Source organism: Engraulis encrasicolus, chromosome 16 (assembly GCF_034702125.1).
Source record: "Engraulis encrasicolus isolate BLACKSEA-1 chromosome 16, IST_EnEncr_1.0, whole genome shotgun sequence".
Lineage (NCBI taxonomy): Eukaryota > Metazoa > Chordata > Actinopteri > Clupeiformes > Engraulidae > Engraulis > Engraulis encrasicolus.
This window is the reverse complement of record NC_085872.1, coordinates 3,552,833-3,577,544: the sequence shown is the minus strand read 5'-3', so window position 1 is coordinate 3,577,544 and position 24,712 is coordinate 3,552,833. Positions and strand designations below refer to the sequence as shown.

The 24,712-nt window shown below is 42.3% G+C and overlaps 1 protein-coding gene across 1 annotated transcript in view; it reads right to left on the bottom strand.

The window, feature by feature from the left end:
* Window positions 1–3,694: 3,694 nt before the first annotated feature.
* rnf24 (ring finger protein 24) overlaps window positions 3,695–24,712 on the bottom strand; it is a 37,408-nt gene continuing 16,390 nt past the window's right edge. Inside the window, exons 2-6 of the mRNA XM_063218305.1 lie at window positions 21,762–21,911; window positions 15,589–15,631; window positions 14,987–15,028; window positions 7,585–7,664; window positions 3,695–5,768 (exon numbers count right to left, since the gene is read on the bottom strand). Coding sequence (XP_063074375.1) covers window positions 5,627–5,768; window positions 7,585–7,664; window positions 14,987–15,028; window positions 15,589–15,631; window positions 21,762–21,904 — 450 coding nt within the window. The 5' untranslated portion in view covers window positions 21,905–21,911 and the 3' untranslated portion in view covers window positions 3,695–5,626. The remainder of the gene's footprint in view (window positions 5,769–7,584; window positions 7,665–14,986; window positions 15,029–15,588; window positions 15,632–21,761; window positions 21,912–24,712) is intronic.

Below are 24,712 nucleotides of genomic sequence, written 5' to 3'. Positions count from 1 at the left end.
AACGTTTGGAGGCCGTCACTGCTAGGGGTACGGTGCAAGTAAATCATTAAGTAGGGGTGCAAATATTTCTGCACATGCCCTTTTTCTTCCTTTTCTTAGAAATTACAAAATCCATTTGGAAAAAAGATTTTTTTTTGTTTTAAATATCTTCGGAGCAACAATTAAAAGACCCTGTTGGTAAAAGTTGGGCATATTTCCATTTATTTCTGGATATATTGCACATTTTGTAGATAAAATTAAGGGGTGCCAATACTAATAGGCGGCGCTGTATATGAAGTATTCAACCGGACTAGGGCCATTTTGAAAGATTGTGATGCACGAGTAGTCCACTAGTCATTACAAATAAGAGAAAAGCTGCATGACAAGTTTGGTCTTGTTGTGCTTTGGTAATGACATGCTTACATAATGGACACATACGATAGAGCCATTTCTAGACCACACTGCAAGCCCAGGACTGAAGCTAACCTTTACTACACTAACCACATTATAGCTCCGACCACGTCAGCTATGTGCCAGTGGATCAGAGACACAGCCTTATTTTGGGTGGTGACAATATCCTTCACGCTCTCCTGCCAAATAATTGCACTGAAACCAAGGTGATATGTCATAGTATGTCCGTGATAGTCACTTTGGTGTGCTAAGAACTCCCCATACGTTATGTAACACGCATGCCCTCCCTTACTGAGCGCCTGTGGCAGAACAGGCAGCGTGCCAGCACTATGCGACCTTTCACAAATCATATTAGAATGAGTTCAACTCAGCACAGTTTTACATAACACTCCTGACAGAACCACAGGTACCGGACAGAGAAAAGACAGAGTCAGGGTCATTTCAAAAAAAGAAATTTCAGAATTTTATTTACAGTTCAAGTCAATCACATGCAACATTTTTTCCAAATGAAAAGAACATGAAATTAGCAAAAAAAAAGTAATGCATCTCATTTTTTAAATTTCCTCCAAAATAGCAATTAAATATACAAAAATAGAGCTTACAAATACTGTACAGCAAAGGTCTCCAAAAATATTCTGCTGCAGAATTCTTAGTTTTACAAATATGTCTGTGAGGCTCACAAACATAATCAGTGATCAGTGTTAACACAAGCAGGAAGTGTCAGGTAGGGGACTGAGGGGCCTGTAGAGGGGTGAGTGGGATGTCATGTTGGGTGGGGGCATGTCGGGACTCAGAAGTGGGGTGACGCTTGACACTGAATAAATATACAACACACTAAGTAAACAGGAGCAGTACAGAGAAAGAGAGAGAGAGAATGTGTGTGTGTGTGTGTGTGTGTGTGTGTGTGTGTGTGTGTGTGTGTGTGTGTGTGTGTGTGTGTGTGTGTGTGTGTGTGTGTGTGTGTGTGTGTGGTGGTGGTGGTGGGGGGGGTTATACACGTGTGACAGTAAGACGAATGGTGAAGTGAAACAAAAGTTAAGGCCCAAAACTATTGGAAACCGGCAGTTATTCCGAAATAACATTTTAGACTGCTTATAAAAACCTCTCCGTTAGCCCTGCTGTTGACCACTAAAAGATACCCAAGACTCTGGAGTGGTTTAGGATCTAAGTGTGAATGGAGCTGCTGCCATTATTTTACAACCCCTGCACTCCCTCACCATAGCACTGACAGTCTGAGGCTCTAACGTGTATGAGCTTTGGCAGATGGGACAGACAAAACTCAAGTCAAGGCTGCTCAAAGGAGTCGCAGAGGTGTGGGAGGGAGCACAATTGTAAATTGGATAACCAACTTGAGCATTTCATCCCATCACACATGGAGTGAAGTAGTGATTTTGGCAACTAGAGCATGACAGCTGTCAATCATGCTCCATCCAACTTGTGCAACTACACTAGTAGTGAGGGAGCAATGCAATATGGAGACACAATCTGGAACTAGGCAGGCATTGTTGGGTGTGTGATGTTTTTTACCTGAATTAAAGAGCAGAAGGTGTGGCAAAACCATCAGAAAACCAGCAAACTCTCTGGCTGGGTGATATGAAAGAGAGTAAAGCCGTGTTTTTTTTCTGTGCCATGATTGCAGCAGGCCACACCAATTGATCATTATACAGTATCTCCACTGGATTTACAATGTGAGATGTAAAACTGTCCTCAAATCTATGCTATAGAAGTAGGAATAGCAAGCAACTCCTCCTCGCAAAACACGTATGAGGTATTTGTGTATAGTGACCATGGTACAGAATGACATTGAGGGAGATACTGTATTTAATTTAAGTTAATTTTTATGGGAATAATGTCCAATTATGAACCTGGCAGTGGGAGTGGATACGGTTACTATGAAAAAAGTGTACCTTACGTTCGTTTAAAAACTATGGATATAATCTAGGTATAACATGTAGTTCATATATGCCGTTTGTATGGTTAAATCATGAAAAAATGAGGAGAGGGAAATTCTACTTTCAAACCGGTCTACAGTCAGCCCTGTGGCACCAACATGTATTTCACATTATCATGCTGTTCACAGTCCTGTCGTAACTCTCTAAAATGTCAGCAAAACATACATTCAGTGACCGAACAATACCTTAAAAAGAAAAGGTAATCTTCATGACTCAGTTTTCTTTCAGTTGAACTTTTACATATGTAATCAGATGGTTCTGGTTCTGGGGTATTTCACAATTTGACAAGGGAATGAAACAATGTGTGATACAAGAAACATGGTTAGTGTGAAACAATGGCCACAATATCCAACCGTGTGTCTTCAAAGATGTACACTTTCCTCAGTTAACCACAGTAGTGTGTTGATTTACAAATGTGGACACAATATGTTACACAAGTGAATATGTCAGTGATGCACAAAGCTCCAATTCACAATCTGCGCGTTTCCTCAAACACAAAGGGCATTTTGTTCTCAACAGCTGCCCAAAGATGCTGAACCCATACTGTTCAAATACAAAATTGCATGGCTACAGTATGGCTTTCGAAGGGGTGCTCTGCTAAGCTCCAAACTTAGGAGTAGCACTTACAGGCTCACTGTAAAGATTTCTCAACTTGCTTTCTGTTGAAGTTGCTGGCTATCTTCACCTAAAAGCAGCGTTTGGCAGTAGGAATACCTGCCTGGAGGAAGGCATTTACATGTGAGAAGACACAAAAAACAAACCTACCAATTGAGACTGATCACACTTCCAGGGGCCTTATTACAGACCAGACCTGTTAAGTTAGTCAAGTGTCATGTAGTGTCACAAGTGGGACAGGCCAGTTAGTCATCCTAATCCCATATTTGTTCATCTGGAGTCATGGGCCAACCCAATTTGCACACAGGTGATTCCAATCTAGGTAACAAGTCATTTCATCTCTAAACAGGGTTCAATGGTGCTAGGTGGTGGGGCCACCATAAAAATAGGGTAAAACAAAGCCCACTGTTTGTGGTGGACAGGGTGTAGAGATAATACAAAGCTGTTGGGGTGGGATGGGGGGAAAGGGCCAGAAAAGGGCTCAGAAAAGGCTGCTATTCTGTGGGGAGAATTAAAACGCTGCCTCACCTGCTGACCACAGTCTCCACAGGCTCTGCTCTGGTCCACACAGAGAGTCCTACGTCACCGACACGAGAGCAATGCTCCGATTCCATTGAGAATCCAGCCAGTAGCCCTTTGTGCAGCGCCGCACAAAGAGCCCCAGCAGTGCCAAAAGAGTTGGATGATATGCTGAGCTCGGCTGAAATGGGACAGAGCTACGCCACCTACAATTAATCTTCTCCCTAAAATAAGTCCTCCAAGGGCTGCTGGTGTTGAGACCACAGCTCTGAAAAAAGGCTCATTTTCTGGGGTTGCAGGGATAAGATCTTTGTTCGGTTTGTGAATCGTGACCAGTTCCTCGAACTGAACTGTGTTACTTTCCAATGTGATACATCATTAAAAATGCAAACACATACAAATTATGTATACTTGCTGCTTTGCTGAATGTCATGGAAACATGAACACGAGGGCTAAGATCAAAGCCAACATTCTGTTATAAGTGTAATATGAGATAATAAAGATGGTAACTGATCAGCTAAAATAGTTTCAGACAGAAATGCCAACAGCGCTCCATGGTGACCTGAAGAGGACAGATCAGAAGTTGATAGTTGAGTGATATTTCAGAATTCTTTGTAACATTTTCGCTTCTTTTTTTTTCTTCCACTTTTCACAGAATAACCAGAATATGTATTTCAGTGTATATAGATTATGCTATTTGTGTAAATATGTTTGACAAATCAACAGCACGTGAAATATTTGTCTCTTAATTTTGTACCATCTTTGATAGAACTTTCTGCCAACCAACATAACCACCACTCATTAGGCTGCATTAAAGGAAAAGGTATAGGCTATTGGCAACAATTACGTTTGAAAACGATATTCTAGCCGTTTAAGCTTAAACCTTCGATTCATGGAGCACTGCTGCACATCTCAGATGTGTTCACAATCACCTTTCACAAAGTCGGCTCCTGTGTGCTCATTGTCAACATGATGCACATCCTTCACATGGGACACTATCTCTTCACATGAACATAGCCCAGGCTTTACAGGCCACCCCCTGACCAGGAGTGACCAGCTGCCACTCCCTAAACACTCCACATTCACATTTAGATGATTTACCTCCGCCGCCACCTGACCTAAAACTGAACACACTAAAAACATGCACAGTTACATACACACACACACGCACATGCATGCACGCACACGCACATGCATGCATGCACGCACGCACATGCATGCATGCACGCACGCACATGCATGCATGCATGCACGCACGCACACACACACACACACACACACACGCTCCTCAGTCGCAATTAATCAATCATTCCTGTGTGTTTTGCGCATGACGCCATCAATAACTGTTCCAACTTTCTTGACATTATTCATGGGAAGTTAGTATCCCTTTTAGACATCTTCATTAAATTATCTTTGCTTTCTCTCCTTTCAAATCAATATCCCAACTAATAAAAATCAAACAGTTGAGATTCTTTACATTTCAAATAAATGAAAAGAAAAAGAAATACAATTAATTCATTTTAATAAAATATAAAATATGACCTTGCTACTACCTCACAAGCAATTAAGGTTGAGTTCTCATAAAGTGCTTGTTAAAAAAAGACAAAAACAACAAAAAATGTTCATTGAAAATGCAGCCGCTTTCCATCTTGTAGTTTTGTACTTGTAGTTTTTTTTTCCGTTTCTGCTTGTCTTCTTGTGCTGGTGTCCCCAGAAAAGTGCTTTGGTTGTGAAAACAGTCAGAATGACCACTTCTTGGCCACAGAGAAAAAAAAATAATAATAATGAAACGGAAACAACCTAGGTGGAGGAGAATCTTGAAAATCCATAAAAAGGTGAGTTCTTCTTAAAAGTTGTCTTGGTTTGTGTTGTGGACGCTGTTTGCATGTGCCTAGGGGGTGTGAACCACAAGGTCAGAGCAAGACGTCAGGCGGTTAGATTGCAGCAGCATGGACGTTGCTGCTTAGAAATCAGGGTCTGCCTTCCATCTGCCACTGGTTGTGTGCACGACACGTGTACCTGTACTGGCAGCGGGAGTGAGGGCGGTGAGGGCAGGTAAGGCAGTGCCTCTGGGAGCTGGGGACGGGCCAGCAGGTCTCTGGGCAGACGGGTGGAAGGGAAGTGGCCGCGGAGGGTGGAGGGTGGGACTGCTACACCAGGTTCTCCACCCCAGGCAGGGGCTGCTGCATGGGGCCCTGCGGCTCTGGGCTGCCCTGCTGCTGGGCCAACTGTAAGACGGGCATGTTGCACAGCGGGCACACCTTCCTCACCTCCAGCCACTTGATGAGGCACCTGAGACACAGACAGACAGATAGGCAGAGGAGGATAGCTTAGTTAAATCCTTTTCTGGTACTCCACTAATACATAGGTTTTTTCATTTACAAACATTCGTGTTGTGAAGAGGGGCAAGACGCTAAACTGCCAACCAAGTGAGCTAATTTTTTCGACCGACAGCAGTTTCCAACAATCAGAGGTTGAACAATGCGCAGCCAGGATCGTGCAGCCTGGGATTGTTTACAAATGATAAACCCATGTATATTAATGCTGTGATGTAAATACGGTTGACAGTTTGTCTCCACAAAACTATGTCACTATGTACAAAACTTGCAGCACTCTATTTACCACTACAGGTTATATATCCAACCGAGGGTACAGATCCCTGGCTCTGTCCACTGCCAGAGTGGACAAAGAGCCTTCACACTCCTCACAACAGGCCCAGTGTAGAGGAGCTGTGTACATGTGCAGGCTGTGATGGATCCTCACTGACAGAGGATCTCAGAAGAATCTGTGTGGGTGAGACTCTTATTCTGCGTGGGAGGGAATGTCCGATATGGATTTTAACCTCTTAGTTTTAGAGGAGAGAGAGAGAGAGGAGAGAGATTGAGAGAGAGAGACAGAAAGAAAGAAAGAAAGAAAGAAAGAAAGAAAGAAAGAAAGAAAGAAAGAAAGAAAGAAAGAATGCGGCTCATCCATCATAATGGCATGTGCATGTGGGCCGGGTAGTTCTGCACTCTCTCTACTGGTGAATAATTTACTGTGGGACCATGAGCTATTTTAAGCCAACATCTCCCTTTGGGAAGTGCTGCTTAACGGCACTGAGAGGTAAGAATCAAGATTGAGGAGTCTAGAGCTAGGTACTGCAAGGGAGGGTGGAGGACATATGAAGGACACCCACAGCAGAGGCCCAGAGGAGATGTTATGGAGGGAGGAGAGGGGGCAACCAGATCTAACTACCGTATGCATTTGGATGTTTGTGGGACTGTCTGACCACCACTAATAGACAATAAGACAATTCTCTTGCTGTGAATAATCTGCACTCGTGTCTGAGCGTGCCAGTGTAAATGTGATCAAGTTTTTTTGTGTTAAATTTAAAACGGATTGCAACTAATATTTCGAGAGTTTTCAGGAGAATGTGTGTTTGTCTGTGTGAATATGTTTTGTAAGTGTCTGCATGACTGTGAGTGAGTGAGTGTGTGTCTGTCTGTGTGTGTGAGCATGCATGCATGTCAGCTTCGCCACAGCCACATTCCCTCAGCTCTGTTTACATGGACAGCGAGCGGAGCGGACCCTCCCCTTCCCATGTGACATATAGTGGCTGGGTAAAGTAGGCCACGGCTGGGCAGGGGCCTCTCGCTGATAAACAGTCCGGGACTAATGGCTGGTCAGAAGAAGCCTTGCTCCCACTACACAACTAGCCATCCATCAAGCTGGCACATACTCAAAAACACACATGCACGCGTCGCAGGCACGCGCTCACGCTAATCAGTCAGTTCCTTGAATGGGGAGCTTCTGAGCTTGTTTTGTTTTTGCCTACTTTAATTGTAACATACACGAATACAAACATATTATATGTATGTGTGCAACTTACTTCTGCAATGTGTGTGTGTGTGTGTGTGTGTGTGTGTGTGTGTGTGTGTGTGTGTGTGTGTGTGTGTGTGTGTGTGTGTGTGTGTGTGTGTGTGTGTGTGTGTGTGTGTGTGTGTGTGTGTGTGCGCGTGTGTGTGTGTGTGTGTGTGTGTTGTACCGAGCAAAGTCAGACTGGGGTAATGGGTCACCTGAATAGTCCCATTCAGTTTGTGTCAGGGAAAGAAAGACAGAGACTACTTACTTTCGATGAAAGGCATGTTTGCAAGGGCAGATCCCCAGTTCATCTTTCTGTTTGAATTCCTCCAAGCATACTGCACATATCTGTAAAAATATAAGATAATACAATCAGATGGCAACATCACACTGAAGACATCAGCAGTCAACAGCAGTCAACTGTAAGCCCAAAGCTGTGGGCTGTATTTCTGCATCCACATCACAGCTTTCATTCAGTTTCTATATACAGATTTGTGTGAGATAGTTTAAGCGGTGTTTGAAAAGCACTTTTGCGACCTACACCGTGGACCTGAAGTTCTGGGAGCAAAACGAGTGGAAAGTTAGTAGTAATAATAGCAATAGTCAGAAAGACAAAGCTCAAGTCCAAACAGCACACGGGGGATTGTATGTCAACTCAAGTTTCCCCTCAGACCTTCTACTGACATTTAAATTGAACTGGGCCATTTAAACAGACCAAGTGAAGTACAGCAAAGAACCTTTTGCCTACAATGGGAACATGTCATCACGTTGGACACATTGCTTCAGTATTGCAGTTGGTGTGCATCAACAGTGGAGCCACGAGCAGCAAGATAATTTACTGAAAGGGATTTAAAGTGCATTCATCATGACCACATCTGAACAAGTTGTTCAGTGATGGCCCCTACACCTTTCCGTATACTGTGGTAGTAAGTACAGCCCGAGAGCTCTCACATTTGGGTTCAATTTTAAAAGCAATATGACAAAAAGAGCAGCAAGGGATCTAAAATCTGTTTCTCCTTTATTTGTCTTTGGAGAGCTGTCAAAATGCGAGTTACATAACACAACGTGAGCTCACATCCTGCCAGGACTTGCCTGCATCTGACACACCCTAACCTACTGGAAATTCTGGAAATGAAACGAGTCCAAAGGGAGACACACACACACACACATGCACGCACACACACTGTTGCTAAGTTGGAACACACTGGCAAGCTAGCAAAGTGGCATAAAACACGCCATCATGGAAAGCCAATAGTGTGAGGTAAGACCACCATGGTGGTGACTTTTCACAAAGCATTCCCTTTCAAACGAGATTAAAACAAAAATCTGATATATCATTATACAACTGAGGTTAGATCCATACCCATTTTGCATTTGTATTATATATTCATTGTATAATTCCTATCAATGTAAATAACAAAAGGCGAAATAATATTTTACATTTATTGATGTACCGTAGTCACATTTGAGGACCTGTACTGTTATTATTCGTATTTCTAGTCATGCTATTTATGTGGCATACTTTTCACACTCCTTTCCGCATTTGTAGGAGGTGTTTCTGCTTTTGCTCCTGAATATGGTAATGTTATGTTATGTATAGTACGTTAGATAAGAGTTCATCTTGTAGAAAATACGATGTACAAACCCCAACTCCGATGAAGTTGGGACGTTTGGTAAACAGTGAATAAAATCAAACTGCTATCATTTTCAAAACATTCAATCTATTCATTAGATGGAGAATAGTGAAAAGACAACATATTAAGTGTTAAAACCGAGAAAAAATATTGTTTTGGGGGACATATGTACTCATTTCTAATTTGATAAATCCAACATGTCTCAAAAGAGTTGGGACGGGGATCAGTGAAATTTAGTAAACATCCAAATAAGATAAAACAACAAAGAAGAACATTTCAAAATGAATTGTACTGACGGACAATATAGGTGTCCAGGTATAAGATCATCACAGAGAGGCTGAGTCACTCAGAATTAAAGATGCAAAGGGAATAATTACCGTAGTTATTACATACATTTTTGAATTCCCTTTGATTTACCATGATTGAGTGTATATAAGACATATTTTTGTTAATAAAATCATTGTATAGGTTCATGACATCATGAAATATATATTGGCTGTAGTCTCACTCTAATTCCTGGAGTGCTAGAGCTATTGAAAATTGACCATGTTAAGAATGCTTAATGCATGCAAATGATACAGGGGTGTAACATTCTCCTAAGCACCTGAGCTCACTTGAAATAAACCCAGAAGACATGGGAAACTGTCCTTTGCTTACAGAAGTCAGCAGAAGTTGTAGAAGTCCATTCTTTTTGACAATAATAGAGCATGGCACATCCTGTGCTACAGTGAAAATGGACCATCCAACTTGTGTTAGTGCTAGCTTCAAAAGTCAGCCTCCATGATGGCACGCGGGTGCAGTAGTGCATTGGTTAAGATGTTCTCACTCATCTGTAGAGTTAAATACAGTGTTGAATGGTATAAATGGGTTTTGAACTGCATGAAAAGCCACTCATGCATTATATTTTGAAGGGAGATCTTCGATTACTGCCACATAGTGAGGTCAAATTACATTCTCTACTATGTTTTAACAGTTTGGCTCCAACATAAGGACCTGCAGGTGATAAAATGGTGGGTTTTTGGTCAAGACCTGTCACACAGTAAGCACTACAGAAAGGAAAACATTGCAAAACATGACAAGGAATACACCCACCATTTAAGCTGGTGAAATCATGTCCAAGATAGGAATTAACACTGTATTTTATATAAAATCATCTCATCGGTTAATGTATTTAACTGTTAAGTGTTGTCTTTTGTTTTGTTTTTAGTCTTCCTCGACATTTGCTGCCATTTATTGTCCCCGTCCCAACTCTTTTGAGACGTGTTGGATTTATCAAATTAGAAATGAGTACATATGTCCCCCAAAACAATATGTTTTCTCGGTTTTAACACTTAATATGTTGTCTTTTCACTATTCTCCATCTAAAGAATAGATTGAATGTTTTGAAAATGATAGCATTTTGATTTTATTCACTGTTTACCAAACGTCCCAACTTCATCGGAGTTGGGGTTTGTATGTGAGTGCTTCCAACTTGCTCAAAAGACTCTTTTACCTCCAATTTTACCACTGGCTGTGTAATCCAACAGTCTGGTAATACAAGGGAACAGTGGATGGAAATACAGCCAGCCGAACAGCAGCATGTCAAGTGGTGCCTCATTTAGTATCTGACTACTATGGCCAGTGTACACATGTGTGACATTCCTTTTCAGAACACATGCCTAGCACATAACATGAGAGTACCACACCACATCAAAAACTGACATGACCTACTTTTCCACATTGACATTAACTTTATTACAATTCATAAGTCAACTGAGGTTAATACTGTACATGTACAACATATTAGAAGGGTCTGTAAATTCATGTATGCATGATGATGATGGTGTGTGTGTGTGTGTGTGTGTGTGTGTGTGTGTGTGTGTGTGTGTGTGTGTGTGTGTGTGTGTGTGTGTGTGTGTGTGTGTGTGTGTGTGTGTGTGTGTGTGTGTGTGTACGCTATTGTATAGTTACACAAAACGAGGAGCAACAGCTGGAGAATGCGGTCAGTGCAAGCTTGACAGACATGGAGTAGTAAGTCACTTCATCACAATACACCTCTTTGTCTCGAGTCTCTCCATCACAGTTGGTGCAGGAAAAGCATTTATTAATTGAAAGACTGCACTGTTTATCATAGGCAAGGGTTTGTTAAGACACCAGCCATGACAGTGACAATAGCTGGTGTGTGTGTGCGTGCGCGTGTGCGTGCGCGTGTGCGTGCGTGCGAACACACATACTTGCATCAGGACTGTATAGCCTGTTAGGACACAGCGAGCGTTATAAATTTGCTATTACCAGAATGGCAATGACCACGACGTAGTGCACTACTTAAGGCCCTGTGTTATGTTATAGTAGTATGATGGTAGTTAACTTTACAATGACTATTACAGCAGTCCACTGTTGAAACAGCATGCATTTGGGGCTACGGGCATCTTCGCCTCTCTATAATACCAGTTAAAAAGGGGTTAGTGCGCTCAGTTTTTTGGCTGAAACTCATGATCTGAAATAACTGGTCTATGACCTAAATGAACAAACTGAAGTCTTATCTCTATACATCTCTATTTCAAAATCTTAGCTATTGACTGTAGGGGCCTGACTGCTGTTCACTGAACCATCAAAGTGATGGGCACACATAAAGGGAAAAGATAGCACCATACAGGAGCATCATCTGCATTAGATTCCAGATATCAGCAATAGCATCACTTACAGTTTATATATTCAGAGAGAGAGAAGATGGAGAGAGAGAGAGAGAGAGAGAGAGAGAGAGAGAGAGAGAGAGAGAGAGAGAGAGAGAGAGAGAGAGAGAGAGAGAGAGAGAGAGAGAGAGAATACACGTTCATGGCTATTCATTCTCCTGCCTCTCTCCATCATTAACCACTATAAATCGTTTCTATCTTTTTTTTAAATAGTGAGTCACAGTTCAGCTGCCCACAGTTGACTTTCCTTGGTGGTCCAAACATGCTCCCTGACCACCCTGGATTTCCATGCCAGAGAGCTCTCTGTGGACTTTCTTCTGAGACTCATAGCATATTAATTCCCACCTACAGTAGATATAATTCATGTACATGCTAGCCTTTAAAAGGGACTGTGTTGCTACTGTGTATGTGCACGTGTGTGTATGCGTGTGTGTGTGCGTGTATGTCTGATAAACATACGCAACTAAAAGGCCCTGCCCATTGCAACATCCTGAGAGCACTAGCTGTTGCATTCTGATGCCAAGTGAAGGAGAATGTAATATCCATCTGACCGACACATTAAGGTGCTGCTGACACTCCGTGCTGATCCACAGACCTGATGATGGGTGTAACCAGACCCTTGGTTACATAAGCTCAGGAAAGCATAGGGAACTCGCCAGAAAGGAGAGGCTTCTCCATGTCTGTTCACAAACTCCTCTGGTAAATCAATTCATCTGCTGCTCTGCACCCTCCCCCACGCTGTGTGAATGTGTATATGGGTTACGTCTCTGGCCTTTTTCCCGGTAAGCTCATAAAATCCTTCCGTTCTTCAAGAGTAAAACTACACAGCCACTAGTATTCACTGGAAATTGGGCTATATGTGGAGAAGGGTTAATTGTTGAGGCCCTATGACTATGACTGATTTACAAGAATCGTAGACACAAGGGACAATGACACACTAAAGGAGTTAATCCATTGTTTGCTTTTCATTGGACGCTTGCCCAACCCTCAGCACCAGGAGACTCGTTGCTCATGTTGTTTTCTCTCTCATAATTATGTGAAGAAGTACAACACAAACATCTTACCACACCAAAACTGGTTCAAACTGGGTGTACGCAGTTTACTGAGAAGTTCCCCTGCTCTATTTAACCTTTAACATATCGGTCACTCTCATAAGTTTCTAAATAACTTTCTGAATTTCTGGGGCAATTTCTTCTACCCAGTTCACAAGTTATATAGGGTAAACTATGGGACATTGACCACTCGGTTATACATTCAAATACATTCTTCTCTTCAATGCCAGACACCTTCCTGTAACTGTAACACTATAATTTAGCAGCATTTGCAACATAAACCAATATGTTGCCAGACTTTCTTGTCTGCCTCATTGCCTGTGAATCTCATTAAGGCTGGCAGGAGTGCTGCTGGTACAACTGGTCTCTCCTGAATTGCCACAGTTATACCCTTCCAAAATGACAGCCTTGAGTCTTCATTACAGAGAGATAAGGCAAAGAGATCTCCACCCTATTAAGAGTCTTCAGATCATACCCAAGACTCTCAAGTGCCCCATGCAAAGGATATATTAACTCAGTACCATTGACAGCAAATATGAAAGGTCTGTTTATGTGGTGCCGTGGTGACTGAATCTGCCAAGAATCTACATGAGACAATAGAAAGGATACAAGCACAAGCCAACAAAACAAATTATTCTAGTGCCATCAGGGACGTTCTCCTGCAATCAGCATCACTCTGATAAAATATCATCCTAAAATGCTTCATGTGGTTGTTTCACTAGCGTAATACTCCCATTTCGGATGTCACTGGCAATTTCTAGCACTCTGTGTTCTGACTAAACATGATAAGCTCAGTTAAAAGCACACCCTTTCGCACCAGATCATGACAAACACAGCAGCTGTCCTGATATCTGTCTATATGACTACAGTGAAGTTACGGATAGCGGTTGACAAGATGTCCCGATATCGAGGGAGTAATGGATGAGGCGGAGGCGTAGAACAGCCTGACGGATCAGCCGAAGGGCTTTTCGCTTCCGCCAAGTCCATTTCCCCTTGTTATTGGGACACCTCGAAGGCCACTATCCCACTTATCACCCGGTTGCCACATTTCCTGTTTATACGGCTTTTACCGTTATCCCACTTCTCTCCCATTTGCTATTATCTTCCATGTATGAATAGCTATTTTTAAATCTATGACTGCCTTTAATGCTGTAATCAAATTCATCAGAATCTAATGACCAAGTTCAACGCTTCTCTGTCTCACTTAGACGCTTGTGGAATCTTTGCTTGGAATGCCATGGGTATGATTATGGAAGATATATCGGCCAGCGAGTTCAACCAGTTCAATGAAGTTAATAGCGAGGTGGAGACTTAGAACTTGCCTCAACCAAGACATTAGCTTCATCGAACTGGTCGACCTCAAAGATCGTCATCCCATACTGTCGGTATTCCACGCATGTCCAGATTCTATGCATGTCTAAGTTAGACGCTTGACTTCATAGGTGTTCTGTTCCAGGGGAGTAACAGACACCTTGTCAATCGGAAAACATTCTCTTTCTTTCTTGTCAGACAATCAGAAAACATTTTCTTTTCACCAGCTGGTAACAACTGATAAGTGGCTGCTGACCACAATCTGTGTGGATCATCTCTTCAATTTATTCTCAACTTCCAAACATCTCTGAGAAGTCTCAGTAACAATAAAACCGTGTTAATTGTACATTTGAACAACATACCCAGCTGTGTGATGTGATTCATGTCCTTGAGTGGAGGGTCTTTTATAACAAGTGCGTTATGTACCTGTAAAGCCACATAGTATTCCTATGGTTTCCAAAAGGCCGGGTGACCATTGTTTATGTGTGTGAAAGAGCTGAGGCTGGCCACATCCCCGTGCTACATACCGGAGCTGTGATAACACTGAGGCGGGCCACTGGCCACCGCGGCCCTGCAGCCCTGTCACAGTGCTCTACCGGACTATGGGGAATTCCAGCCTGTCCACACACAAGTTTCATTAGAGTCCATGTGTTATGGCTGACAGAGACACAGCGAGTGATAGAAACACAGAAATGGAGAGAGGAGGGGAAGAGCCAGACACAGACAGAGAGCGACACAGAGACAAACACAGACGATGTGTGGTGGAGTAGAGATAAGTTCCCTTAAGAAAGACATACACAGACCTCTATATACAGGCCTGTCTAAGCTTTTGTCCGTCATTCTATTCAAATCCCAATAAGGTTTCATGGCAAGAGTGGCGAACACAAAACTGGGGAACACCATGTAAACATGGCCATTCAAAACATTGCCACATAGTATTTAATCCATTCACTGAGAGAACAGCATGTGTGCAAAAAATGGGTAAGAAAGCAACAACTTACCTCATGTAAATTTAGTTCTTTGACCTTTTCCTTCTGTATGACCTATGTGAAAACAGAGGAAAGCCTAATTAAATCACTGTGGCTACTACCACTGCATAATGCACGAATATTCACACATTAACAAAAACAATGTGATCATTGTGTACAGTAAAAGGTGCACATTCAGTGCCGTGCTCCTCGGCGGGCCTCCACTTGGAGGACGTAACGTCCAATAACACGGCTCCGCTTGTGGATTTACTTCCACACAGCAGTTCTAAAAATGTCCCGCTTATGTAATCTCCCCAATGTGTATGGCCTCTTTAATTAGCAATCAGGGGTGTGTGTGTGTGTGTGTGTTTGTGTGCGTGTGTGCTTATTTAATCATTTCACGTGCACCCTTTCCTGCCGTAGGTGACTTGCTATGGATCCCTCAGCAGCTGAGACATTACATAAACATAGCAGGAGGGTTCACAGGGATCAAGCAGCAGCAGCCTGCCCAGTCCAGCGGCTCAGAACATGCAGTCGCGGGGTGGTAGGGTACAGTACACGACTGAGCTGTACTGAGGGGTGGAGAGAGATCAGCCGAGCGTTCGGATATGAAGCCAAAATCGCTACTTGCTTACCTGTTTGTATGCGTAGAGCTCCTTGTGTGCCTGATGCCGTAACCTGCAGGAAAACCAAACAAGAGGGGCATCTTCCTTATTCACAAGTATGTTTCAAACAGCAAAGCCTTTCACAATGTACAGTTAACAATATTTCTAGATAGCCAACTAAAGCTGGAAGTGCATAAGAACCAGCTACATGTCAGGAGAAGAGGACATTTTCTTCACAGACAAAATACGTCACCGTGGTGCAGGCTGCCCGTCTCAGCCATCAGTTTACCAGGGTGACCTAAAATGTATTCTTAAGACATACAAAATCCTAATGGCGTAGCCTTAATCAATAGCTAGGATTCATTCACATAATGTCAAAAATGCACAGCTGTGCTCATCAATCTCTCAAGTACAGTATACCAGTTACTCAAATTGTTTGGTAAGTCGTGTTTAAAAAAATTAAAAAGCAGTACAAATTCCTGGACAAAATTGATAGCCTTGTCTAAGACAGATTTAGGTCAAGGCTACAACTGTATTGGTCGATGCCGTGTGAAAAAGTAGCCTTTCCAAATGGATGTATTCAATATCAACACTTCATCTTAGTGACAGGACCTCATTTGTTCCTGGCCTCATCATGCTCTATATGTGAGTATGTGAGATTTCACACCCACACATCCACTGCACCCAGTACAAGTGACCTTGAACTCAATGGCTTTGGCTGCCTCTAAATCAGGGGCCCGTTAGCAGGCAGCAGCTAGCAGCACTAGAACTCCTCTTGCCCAACATCTCCCTGAGGATGTCAATTTCCCTGGAAAGGTGTCAGCTGGAATGGCAGTAACCGAGTCCAACCCCCCAACCTACATTCTGTCTCTTCATACAAACAAGATTGACTCAACCCTACGGTACTAGCACCTCAGACTGGACTGAGGTGGACTTAGTAGACTGGCCACAGCAAATGTCGTTTCTGAGGTAAAAGCAATCAAAATGAGCTACGAGGCCATGTGCATGAATGCTATGAATACTGAAATGTGATTTGAACACTAGTGATTCAAATTACTGTACAGCATAGATAAAGGTGGGCTCTGTACAGCACTGAGTTAGGTGAGGATGCTTGATGGCTCAAGGACACCAAGCAGATTCCCATTCCTCACCCTAGTAGCATCACCAAGTTACAATGAGCAGGTGCTCCTTCGTTATTTATACCCTGTGCAGGCAGTACCATACATCATGCCCTTAATGTTCTCTGTGTCCTTGTCCAAATGTACGCAGTGACGTTTCGCTGCTTCAGCAGTGAAGCTGTAGAGCAGCAGGGTGTCCCTCACACCAGCGCACCGCTCTGTTACTGCTGACTGTGCGCGGGGAGCCTGTGCCCACATACCTCATTATGTTTCATTCCTGCAGGCAAGTAGCAAACGCCTATCTGGTTTGTGTATTCGCTACGTGGTTCGCCAAGTAAAACATGAGATCTTGAAATTCCATGACAAAGACATTGTAACCAGTTTGGTTGGGTCAGTGAAATAGAGGCAGCCAAACGCTACTGGGTAACAAGGTAGCAGTCTCTACACTCAGTCTTAAAATAAAACACCTGAGCACACAAGTCCACTGATATTGAGAGTCTGTTTACAAGAGAAGGGCTACAAGGAAAACAGTACTAAGAAATCCTGATCTCTTAGGCACAACTAGGCAGGCATCTGCACACGAGACACAACATTCAAGATACAGCCTGATCTCCAAAAATTCCGTGCTTCTAGACACGGATGTTAAGGACACGAAATCTGTGTCCAGGAGCACGGATTTTGCCAAAATTCCGTGCTCCTGAACACAGAATTGTTTTCCGTGCTCCTGGACACGGAATTGTTTTCCGTGATGGGCACACGGAAGTGCTTGCTATAGGCTATTACCACAGCATTGTGTTAACTCTATAATTAGAAAATACATACCAAATGCTAATCCTAAACAAAATAATGCTATAGCAATTTAAGTTGTGCCCTGACCAAAACATTCCCTAACCTTAACCTGTCATTACAGACATATTTTTGAGAAATACCTTTTCCAGTTGGTTGCTAGGCTATCAAACTCATATAATGAATGAAAGAAAACTAGCTGTGCCCAGACCAAAACAATTTCTAACCCTAACCTGTCAATAAGAAATGTTTTTTTTTTAGACAAAATATTTGAAATTAGGAAAATCCTGAGAAAACACAAGACTGTGGAAACATAGAGCTGTGGGAGTATAGAGAGCAATTCTGTGTGTCCATCACAGAAAATAATTCCGTGTCCAGGAGCACGGAATTTTGGCAAAATCCGTGCTCCTGGACACGGATTTTGTGTCCTTAACATCCGTGTCCAGGAGCACAGAATTTTTGGAGATCATGTTGCAAGATAACAATTAGTAACTTATATTAATGAGTTATTACTTGACGGGTCTGGTTTCATATTCGCTGAACAGACTCCATATAACATGTTCTTACTGATTAGGTCTAGACCTTTGTTCATAAAGTAAACAAATGCTATGCAATATTTATATTCAGGAGTTCACACAGTGACATTATAATGATGCATTTTAAAAAGAAGGTACAGGAAAATAACAGAGGAAATACCATTCATTGATACTTTACACTGGTTTGTCCTTATGAAATATCAAAATAAAGAAAAGAGAGGACACTTATAGAGGTTGAAGATCAATAAAGACAATACTAAGGGAGAAAGAGACAGAAAGGCCGGGGAAGACTGGAGCAAGAGATGAGAAAATAGGACAAGTTTTTTGTAAAATTTACCTCCATTACAAGTAACCTTAACCTCTCGGAGCAGAATGAGAGGGATCTGTAAAACAAGCAGCACAGTCTAGGAGAAAAACTGACATTTCTGAAAGACACCAGCAGGTAAAGGTGCAGAGGCTCCCGTGAGGCAACTGGGCGATGGTGTAAGATAGCTACGTAGCAGATGGGGTGGAGTGTGGAGCGTTGCCTAAGAGCAAGTCGGCCTCCATGGATATGGGTTTCAAAAATGTCCTGGGTGACACTTGTCTGAGTAAATTATTTGCAGTGTTAGATTGTACATCTGCATAGTTTATATAACAGAAAATGTGTTTTTACAGCATTTCATGTATCCTGCTGTAATCAGATGTGATACGGAGAGTTAAAATGTGCCATCTCAAAAGCACACTGGGTAAACAGGGTGGCTGTATGTCAGCAAAGATGTGTGAGACACTTGGAACTTGGAGTTTTTGACAAGTGTGTGTGGCAGTTAGTGTGTGGCTGCTATGCTCAGCCTCATGTCAGATCTGTGTATTTACCCAGACCAGGGATGCTGTTCACAGCTGGGCTCCAGCACACTCCCACCTCCCTCCTACAAGTGCATGCATGCCCAGCAATATGTGAATATTGACAAGAAGTGTGTTGGCACGCTGGCCTCAACTGACCCTCTCCATGTACGGAAACAGGGTTTAAAAATCAACTGGCAAGCAGCTGGGAGTCTCAAACCCTTCTCTTATGCAAGTGTCACAATGACTGAAATGGTTTAGGCTAAATCAAGATTAATGGGTCAGTAAGGTATTACAAATACTGTACAAATACTATTTAATATCCTACCCTCCATAGGCTATGTTTGCCCATTAAATGTAATACTGCCATAAAGAGAGATACCTCTGAAAAAAACAGTGACAAAGATGGTCAATATGTATGTGTATGTGTGTGTGTGCTTATGCGCATGTGTACGTGCGTGCGTGTGTGAATGTGCGTGCGTGCACTGGTGTAGTGTGGCGGTGGTGGTGGTGGTCTATTTTGGTTTTGTTGCTAAATGTGTTACCATTGCCATAGCCCTTCTGCTGCGGGTATGAATATTTTAGCTGTGATTTCTGTGATGGTTGGGCAATAAGTGAACAGTTCTGTTGGGGTTCAGTGGGATTCAGAGTCTCTCGTGACTGACTTCAGTACCCCAGAGGCCTGCAGGGAGACTGCATTTTACAACGTCTTTCAGAGTCTACGAATACTTCTTCATTATCGACTTGGTAATCTGATTATATTTCCCTCCCCAAATACGAACACCAAATGTGAAACCTATCGTCGGTGTCTGTATATTTTAAGTTTCTCTGAATCAAATCAGTGCTTGTGTTGAATGAAGCATAAATGAACTTACCATCTCCCCCGCTCTGTTGGGTGTGAATTTGGATGAGAGCCGCTGGTTCTCTCTGTCTCAGGTGAAAAACACAACGCTACACAAATGGAACGTTATCTTTCTGTGCTGGACTGCTGCAGGAGGTAGCCCCATGGCAACAGTGGACAGAAGCGTTGTGATTGGTTGAGGAGGAGCTACACTACTCTACTCTCCCCTCCCTTGGACAGGGACTGCTCAACACACAAGGCCTCACTGAGATAAATGTATAACTATGAAGAAAGTTCACAAGAACAGATTCACGATTTGAACCTCGAATGGCAACTGCTGCGGCAAATAACCTTGAGTTAAAATGACATAGCGTGTCTGTCATGAATGAAGACGCTAACACGACACAGATCTCTCAAGGCTGCCGTACCTGAGATCGTGACAGCATGACAAGGCAGCCTTCCATCAACAGCTTTGCGCATCTTTTAAATGTTCGTCAGAATTTCAGCAGGGGAGAGACTTTGCTGGTGGGTTTTGCGTGTTCTACTGTATGTATTTCTCAGATTATCAAGTCTTTCTACTTCTCCAAACTGTGCTGTTTTTACCTTTTCACTCAAAAATATACCACTTTATACCTTTGACCGGCTTGAAACCATAACCACAATTCTGAATCACAGCCAACCTGCCAAACAGTCATAACATACACACTTGTGCAAAGTGTAAACCAATTCATAGAACATTTGAATATAATTTTAACTATGAGTAATCCAGAGGAGGTTTTGGATGAAATCAAAGTGATTTGTTTAACCTCTGTGTGACCACTCATGGGGGGAAATAAACCCTTGCTTCAACATGTCATAACAGTCGAGGTGGCATAACAACGGCACAAGTAGATTTTGTTTCAGCACAATCATTTTAGGGAGATTGTATTGATACACAGGAAGTTGGATGGGGAACTTCTCTGGCCGAGGGGAATAATATGGTTGTCCCACGCGATAGCATTTAATCCCTGAACATAGGATAACTTACTACAGCTCTTTGCAGCTGCTGTAACAAAACAAAGACTGTTTGTTAGCAACGTCCAATGAAATACCTGTGGCAAGGGTCACATTTTACGCCACAACTCCGTCATGTCTGGTACATAACATATCATCTCTATAGTTGTAATTTCAGTTGATTCCAGTTAATGCAGCTCAGGGATCTCTTCAAACATGGCTACAGTACTTCAAGAACCCGTGGACTTCAAAGCTAAGGTGATGAAAGACGCAGCATCCCTCCCTGCTTTCGTTTCGTTTCTCTTGCCTGTTGAGAAGATAAAAGAGAATCTCCTCTACGAAGCACCATCTGTCAGCCTGTCCTCCCTTTTTTTTTGGGGGGGGGGGCTTTTTAACATGCACGATCGTCCTGCTGCAAGCGTGAAGTACAGGCTTTTGACTCTACCATCTCTATTACAGAGAGATGAAGGCGTGTGTATGCACCCTGCTCCTATTGTAGCAAGTCTTTTCGCATGCCCCCTGAAAGCTAATGGTAGAAGGTGGGTAAGATTCATAGGCCACACTGGTACAACAACGCTGGTAGGTAAGGAGGACTCTTTTGCATGGCCATGGTGTGGATGCTTTCAGCGCAGCCATGGCCTAATGGTTGGGGAGGTGGTCTTAAGATCAGAGGGCTGCGGGTTCGAATCCCACCCCTACTTCTTTATCTCTACTGTATGATGCTTCAGGAAGGAGATTTATTAACGTTCTACCTACGAACTCTGCTAGTTGGTAACCGTTACACTAGCATGCAGTGCAAAAATTAATCAGTGACCACCCAGTAATAGTACAATGGGATTTCCAATAAAAAAGTGAATCAAAGCATATAGCCAGGTACGGTGGAATACATGTCTTTGATATAGCCTATGTAGACTTGTGAAGCAAGGTGTTTGTTTCCCTCTACATCACTGTATTTATAAATCTCAGTCTTGTACAGATTGTCTTTCAATGTTGGCAGTGTTTTTTATCTTTATTTTATCAGGGCCAGATGACTGTATGGCAGTGAAAGCATGATTACGCATGTTGACCATACAATTGAAGAAGAGGGAAAGAAAACAGGTGTCTTACCGAATCAGATAGCAGCAGAAGAGGAGACTGAGGATGAAGACAAATATGGCCGTGCCAAAGACCACGATGTAGATGTTAAGGGGCAGGTTCTGGAACCCTATATTCGGCATTCTGAAACTGTAGTGTTGATAGTCGGAGCTCATGGATATCCTAAAGGAAAGAGTTGAATATTATGGGAGGAAGAGAGAAACACAGACAGAAAATTGTGAAAAATCAAACTCATTTTAAATGAGAATTTGGGGCACATTCATGAATTTCAGCATTCATCAGCCATACGAAACAGGTACATATTTTGGGTCCGTGTATATTTTCGTTCATTCATTATTCTATTTCGGATATCACACGAGAAAGGAATAAGGACTTGTTTATGATGATTTACGCTTGAATATCACTTGTGAAATGGAACCAAGCGCCATATTTTGATATTTTGTAGGTACTGAAAATGAAACGTTGAATCTTAGAAAAGAGAGAAAAGCAATAGGCCTAAAGAAAAACGTCCTTCAGAATTGCGTCTTTTGTTTATTCAGAATTCGGGTGACCTGAGATTAAATCCTGGAAGGCTGGTTGAGCCTTCATTACATGGTTTCTTTGGAGGCAAACAGACTTTGCAGGCATTGTTGATGCAATATTCAGAACGTTGCTACACTTCAAAGATGTGGTCGATCTGTGATGACTGTGCGAGGAATTTGTGTCATGAGATGGTTGCGTAGGCTATCCATATCAAGCAAGCGCCACAAGCATGTGCATACGCGCCACCACCATTGAGTAGGGCGTCCTAGAGGGGGGTAGAAGAATGATTTACTGTCTATTTTTTGGCTTAAACTTATCAACCAATTTAACCTTCGCAACGACATTTCATGTGCTTAGGCCTGGTCTTAAGACTTGATTGTATTTGGCCATTTAGCCTATTATAGCGTCCTAATCCAACAGAAGTGCAGCTGTGCGACCGGGACAGATATCTTCGATGGGAAGGGGTAGACCAACTGTCATTGAGAACATTGACAGTTCTTACGATCAGCATCAGTTTCCCAGTTCATCTCCAGCCTTTAGGTGTATCTACCCGGACATATTGCTTTCCAACAATATCCCTAATGTTCCAAATACACCAAAGTGACATGTGTATTCGACATGCGGAAAACTTGGTATGGAGAGCGCACGCTTCAGCTCATTACACTTGCCAGAATACGCAACAGTTTGCGCGAGAACACTGCTTTGGACTGTTTGCTCCCTATTGCATATTACTACATGTGAAAGGGTATACCAGGTTATTGATTCCAGAGACTTTAGACTTTATTTAGGCTATCAAGTTGAGTCCATAACATAAAGGGAATTTCATCTCTATTGAGATGGCAGACGCACGCTCCAATACAGGCCTAACCATCACGCGTGCTGTGCATAGGCCTACTAGCCTGTACATCGCAAAAATGTTTTTCATCATTCTATTATTTTTCTGTTGTGTCTCTGGCTCCAGCTACTGTTCTGTGTGTCGTTTGGTAGCTAGACCTTTTCTGATGCGTTTCAGACGGCGAACTTTCCTTCTGGGTAAACAGAGGGGGAGGGGTCAGTCAAATGAAATTCAATAAACGAATAGCCGAATATCACAAATTGAAAAACGATCAAAAATGTTGTCATTTTTTATAATGCTATTATGGTATGAAGTAACACATGCAGAAAACAAAATACAGCCATTTCTGCTTGTATTGCTTTAATCAAAACAAGAAGTTGCACCCTTTTTTGAATTTCATATTTCATTCAAAAATAGAATAATGAATGAACGAAAAAGTACACGGACCATTTTGATACCAGACTTTTTTTTTTCATTTTTCAGTATGCGACACTCATTATTGGTTTGCTCGGTCACTCCCGGTTGCTTATCCTGATGGACTATATAATCATAACAAGTGAGTGTTCGTCAAGATTTTGATCTGCTGTCTGTTGAGCTGCCTATGTGGTATAAAAACATACAGTACCTTTCCTTGGTTTTGTGCCTCAATAAAACAGTATTTGGAATGTGCAGCACCAGTGCAGCAGTGTTTCACCAGCCAAATTCTACTAATACAGTAGTGAGCTTAGAATTATAAGGTTCTATCTCCGTATAGGGTAGTTCTGAGATATTGAGCATCAAAGTATTTACATCCCAGCCGTTTTGTGAGATAGAACCTTTTTATTTTATTAATAACAATGTGAAATAATACTTTTTTAACAAAATAACACCACACAGGCATTAATAAAAATGTAATGGGTCAGATTATGTCAAAAACTCAATTTTACCAAAAATGGAGATAGAACCTTATAATTCTCAGCTCACCAGTAGTAGACACTTAGTTTTTTACTCTTTGAAGTCTTACAGTAGGAATATTGAGTTCAACAGTAACAACAGATATACTATGTTAGTTGGCACCCTGTCAGCGCCCAGCTGTGAAGTCAAAGTTAACCGAGTGTCTGCCACCTTGCCTATCCATAACAATGCATTCAGAAATGTTAGAGAGGAAACCCACCCATTCCATGGCACAGAATTACAGGCTTGTGTTTTAACTGTGGGCTTGTCTGGACATGTCTCTGAATGTGGATAGGAGGGTGAGGAGGCAGCGAAGGAGAGGAGAGAATACAGAGCCGTTTCTGTAACCAACTTGCAACCATTCAAAAACAAAACAGGAGATAACGATGATTTAGGCCACACTTCCGATCACCAATTCCCTTCCAAAGCTTACTTAAACACACATACACTTTTCCTAGTTATCCCAGTTTCCCATTTATTCTGTGACACACAAAATGTTACAAAATAAACTCAGACAGCCTCATTACCCAGCCGCCCTAGCAAGACGTTGTCTGCAGTACAGCCTCATCCATAAATCAATAACTCACTTGGAGAAAGCTCTTCCCCCCAACAGGCTGACAGGGGGAAATGGGAGCCTATTCTTTAATTTTCCTTCCACTAACAAAAACAAACA